Source organism: Chaetura pelagica, unplaced genomic scaffold (genome assembly GCF_000747805.2).
Source record: "Chaetura pelagica isolate M959 unplaced genomic scaffold, ChaPel_1.0 scaffold47, whole genome shotgun sequence".
NCBI lineage: Eukaryota > Metazoa > Chordata > Aves > Apodiformes > Apodidae > Chaetura > Chaetura pelagica.
Genome location: NW_009954140.1, coordinates 430,066 through 434,649, shown reverse-complemented (window position 1 = coordinate 434,649; position 4,584 = coordinate 430,066). Strand labels below are relative to the sequence as shown.

The window sequence follows — 4,584 nt, the reverse complement described above, 5'->3', positions numbered from 1 at the left end:
GGTTTCTCGGCGTCTCTCCGCGGGCGCGCCCACGGCCTCTCCAAGCTGGCGTGGGGCTGGGGAGCTGGTCCAGCTCGTCAGACCTACAGCACAGGGAGAGGAGGGGAGGACATGGCCGAGGACGCTTAGGAACTTGTCCTTGATACTTGGGCTTCAAGGGATGTGTCCAGGGCCCCATTTGGGCTCAGTGGCAGAGCTGGATCCAGCTACTTGCACCATCCAGGGCAGGACTGGAGCGGGCAGCATGCCCAGATATCCCCTGTGCCACAGCCAGCAGGGAAAGCCATGGGTGTAACAGAGCCTGAAATGTTAAGGAACCTGCCTGAGGCCAGTCCTGGCTCTTTCCTGCAGCCAGACTATGCAGAGCAGCTGGAACATACAGGGCTTGGGACAAACCTCCTTTGGGAGCAGCGAAGAGGAAGATGATTCTCCTAGGTGAGGGAGAACAGTGTGCTGGGCTTGCTGGCTGGCACAAGGCACATCCAACAGCATCTCAGAATAAGCCCCAAACTGCAAAAAGGAACAGCTTCTTCCCCAAACAACTATGGACCTACTGGCACTGACAGAAGGAAAAAGCCCAGCAGGACACGAAGGGAAGGCAGGTGTTTCTGCAGAGGGTGGGGACACAGAGTCCCAGTGGCAAAGACTAACAAATCACAGGAGAGATATTAAACCTCACGCTTTGGGGCTTAAGCTGATATAGCTACTAGGGATTAGGGGAAAAATTAAGAGGGAGGGAGCGAGTTATCCCACATCTGCCTGCTGCAGTTTCATGCATGCAGAGCAGCACTGTCCCTCTCCTACCCAGTCAGATGGGTGGCAGCAGCAGCAGCATCCAAGCGCAGGCACCACTCCTGGGAAAACCTTGCTATGCTTTGTTGCAGCCAGGATGCAGTAATAGGGGGCAACAACCCAGGTGTGAGGATAAAGCCAAGACCCCCCCCCCCGCAGTTTCACTAGTGTTTAACAGCTTGCTAGGTCATTATCAGGGCAGAGCAGAGTCCCAGGCATCTGTTCCCTGTCCTTGATACATCCGAGGACTGGAAAGCACCAACATAGCTGGTGAAATGGGACAAGACACTCATGAAACAGGGCAAAGGGCTGGCTGAAGCTGGCCAGACCTCCCCAAGGCTGCAGCTGAACTGCGGCAGGGCTTCCCTCCCTATCCTTGAGAGTAGAACACCAGTTTGCTCAGCTGCCACCCTTTCTTTGCACTTGGTGCACGTTTAAACAAAAACCTTTACCACTCCCTCAAGGAAGGCAAATAGTGAGTCCAGCTCCTGGCGCCTTCCACGGCTCCTCCAACCCCCAGCTATGGTGAGGCCATCACACACATCCCCAGCATCACCCCAACATCCCCCCGTGCCCTGCACCTCCAGGGATGGGGAGATGCAAACCTTGCTGGGCACCATTTGGCTTGGGGCTGCCACCCCTCCCCAGGGATGAGATTCCCGGCCAGGGGGCTCTGCCCCTCACCTCCCCCCGGGAGCCCCAGCCTCTTGGTGCCTCGGCAGCCGCCCCAGCCCGGCCAACTGGCGCATTGTTGGTGAGCGCAGCCAGCCCAGGGACGTGATTGATCAACAGGGAGAAAGGCCAAAGCCGTGACGGGTCGTTTAACAATTTCAATTAAACTCTGCAGCTCCGACGCGGAGGGGAGGGGAGGGGAGAGGGAGAGAGAGAGAAGGAAATTAAAAAGCAGGACGTTTCTATTGGTGTGCTAGGGAACTTCAGCAAAGTGCTGCTGGCTCTGCAAGAGCAGCTTGGCTGGAGCAACCTGGTTCTCCTGGAGGAGACCCCAAATCTCTGGCTGGAGAAGCAACCACGGTATTGTCCCGCCACCCCCTTCCCACAGGTGGGACCTCCGCCCTTGCCTGCCCTTCCCCTCCTGTCCCTAAAACTTCTTCCCTGCCTGCCCCACCGCCTTATAATAATAGGTGCTGTGACCCACTTGCACAGCAGCGCTTGCGCGGGGAGGAGGGCTGAGCACGGTGAATATTAAACAACGTGTCCCTGAAGTTCCTGCTGCCGGGACTGCAGCTTGATTTTTGCTTACGTGCGGTGACTTTTTTAGGCACAGGAAGCCCCGGAGGGCTGATCACAGCAACTGAGCTTCCAATCCACTGAGACAGCAGAAGGACTCTTAGAGGGATTTTAAAATAATAATAATAATAATAATAATCAGCATCTCGGTCCGTCATATGGAAAAGACACTTCAACAAGCAGCAAATGCAGCCAACGTGTGGCTCACATGGCACCAGGGAGAGGAGGGAACAGTAAGGGATGGGGAACAGTGATGTCCTCCATGCAAGGGATGAGCCCCTAGGGCCACACAAGCCCCCCTTGGTGGGTCCAGCATGGGAGCCCCACTGAGGGCTTGCAGTGGTGGCCTTGCAGGGGTCTGGGCTTTTTGCTCCTTTCTCCTTACAAAGGAATAAAATGAAAATAAGCAGAGGGAGCTGCTGACGCCGCTGCAGTGTGGGAGTTAAACACACACATTCATGGGGTGCCCCACGGCTGGAAGGAGGGGAAAACGCCAGAGAGAAAATACAGACAAGCTTTAACCAGGAGAGTTACCAGAGGGGACTGGAGAAAACAAGTGCAACTTCACCCCTCTGGGTGCACAGGGGAAGGAAAGCTGCAGGCACCCTGACCTGCCCAGCCACAGGACACCAGCTTGGGGGAACAGGGCTGTGTCAACTGGTGGGACGTTTACGTTCTGACGTTATTTACTGCCTTGGGGGTGTCCTTCAACCCACCTGTGCACACAAACCTCTCTCATTCCAGTTCAGGGACCCTGTATGGGCACAGTCCCTGAGCTGCAAGTGGAGGCAATGGCATCCAGTACCTTCACCTGGGGAGGGGGCACCAGGCACCCCTGTTCTTCGGAGAAGGTGGTCCCTAGCCCTCCTGCAGGCCCAGCAGTCAGGATTTGCAAAGTTTTGCCCCCAAAGCCTTCCAGCAGCTGACCCAGGAGAGTTTCATCGCCAGCCTTTCCACCTTGAGCTGATCCTAAGAAGTCTTAAAGCTGTTTCTCCTGTCCAAGTTTCCCCTCTCTCTCCCCAGAACATTCTTCTTCCCTCCAGCTTTCCCGCACACACCCAGGAGACCCCCCACGATGTGCAGTCCTAGCAGGGGGGTCCCACACCCCATAGCCTCCCTCTGCTCCCACAGCCTGGACAGGCACCGTGCACCTTCACCCAGCCACACACCACACTGAGCACCCTTTTGTTTACTTTTCCCAGTTTCTTTCTCTTGGCAGGTCACGAGAAGTGACCAGGAGTTCAGCTCCCTACAAGGGCACCGTGGCACTGGCTGTGATCTGCTCCTCCACCTTTTCACCCTCCCCATCTCCAGACACTATGCGGCGCCTGCTGGACTCTGGTGCCCTTGGGCACCCCAGCAAGCCAGACATTCACTCTGAGTTGTGCTTGCTGCTGACCTTTCTGAGAGCACACGCAAGAGAACAGCCCTGCTGAAGGGTTAAACATTACCACACTGAAATTCAAGGCTTGGCGATTGGTTCCAGTCGACTGGCTAGGATGATAATTTTTCACAAGATAAATATGGCCAGGAGTGAGCAGCAATTGCTAAAGACTCTTTGTAGAAGCATCCCCCCCCAAGGGAGCCCACCTTCCCTCCACTCATCCTTACTCAGTGACCCACATTTCAGGGCCCCTGGCCTGGAGCCCAAGGGGAACCCTAGCCCTGCCAGGAGGATCACTTACAGCCCGGTCATCCATCTGCATGGGCTGCAATTGCATTCCCACCTCCAGCTGCAGCACAGCTTGTGGGATGGGGTGCAGAGTCAGCACTTGCACCCCAGTTTGGACAGCACCAAGTCCATTGCTGGGACCTGCACCCCGGGACAGGCAGAAGTGCCCGGCCAAGGAGATGAAGCTGACAGCTCTGCACCCAGGTACTCACTGCTCTTGGATGCCTTGATCTTGGCCACCAGTTTCTGCACGCTGGGTACATCCCTGTTCTTCACGGCCTGGATCAGCTCCTGCTCTCGCCCCATCGCAGACAGGTGGGAGCAGCAGTGATGCGGAAGGCAGAGACCTTTGGATCCTGGCAGTTTATAAAGCCATAGGAATAAGCCTGTAATTCCTCAAAACGCGCTTTGATGGGAAATAAAATCCAGCAAGAATGATGCTTAACAATCCCACGGGACATAAACAGAAGAAGACAGAAGTCTTTCAGTTAAGGGCAATAGTCCCTCTCTGCGTCGGGAGGAGCAGGACCCGGATGGGGTTTGGTTGGAGAACATGCGATCAACTACAGCAAGAAATAGTTCAGCACTTGGAGACGGGCTCCCAGCAGCACGAGGGCTCCGTGAGACAAAGCCAGGCAGCTCGGGGCTGGGCGGCCGGCATCGGGATACCCTCAGCCTCTCGCAGCACTCCCAGAGCTGGTGGCGTTGTTCTTTGCTCCCCTCTCCAGTCTCTGCCGTGCAGATGAATCCCTAATTCTTCCCAAAGGGATTACGGGCTCATCGCCATCTGGAAGTTATAGATCCTCCCTCTCTGGTGCTCATTAGCCCCTTCGTTTCAGCATTCCTCTTGGCGATGGCGCTGCAGCCACGCT

At 56.0% G+C, this 4,584-nt stretch overlaps 1 protein-coding gene across 1 annotated transcript in view; it reads right to left on the bottom strand.

Moving 5' to 3' along the window:
- The window catches only part of CASKIN2 (CASK interacting protein 2), a 27,330-nt gene extending 23,312 nt beyond the window's left edge, over window positions 1-4,018 (bottom strand). The window contains exon 1 of the mRNA XM_010002729.1: window positions 3,925-4,018. Coding sequence (XP_010001031.1) covers window positions 3,925-4,018 — 94 coding nt within the window. The remainder of the gene's footprint in view (window positions 1-3,924) is intronic.
- Window positions 4,019-4,584: the final 566 nt, after the last annotated feature.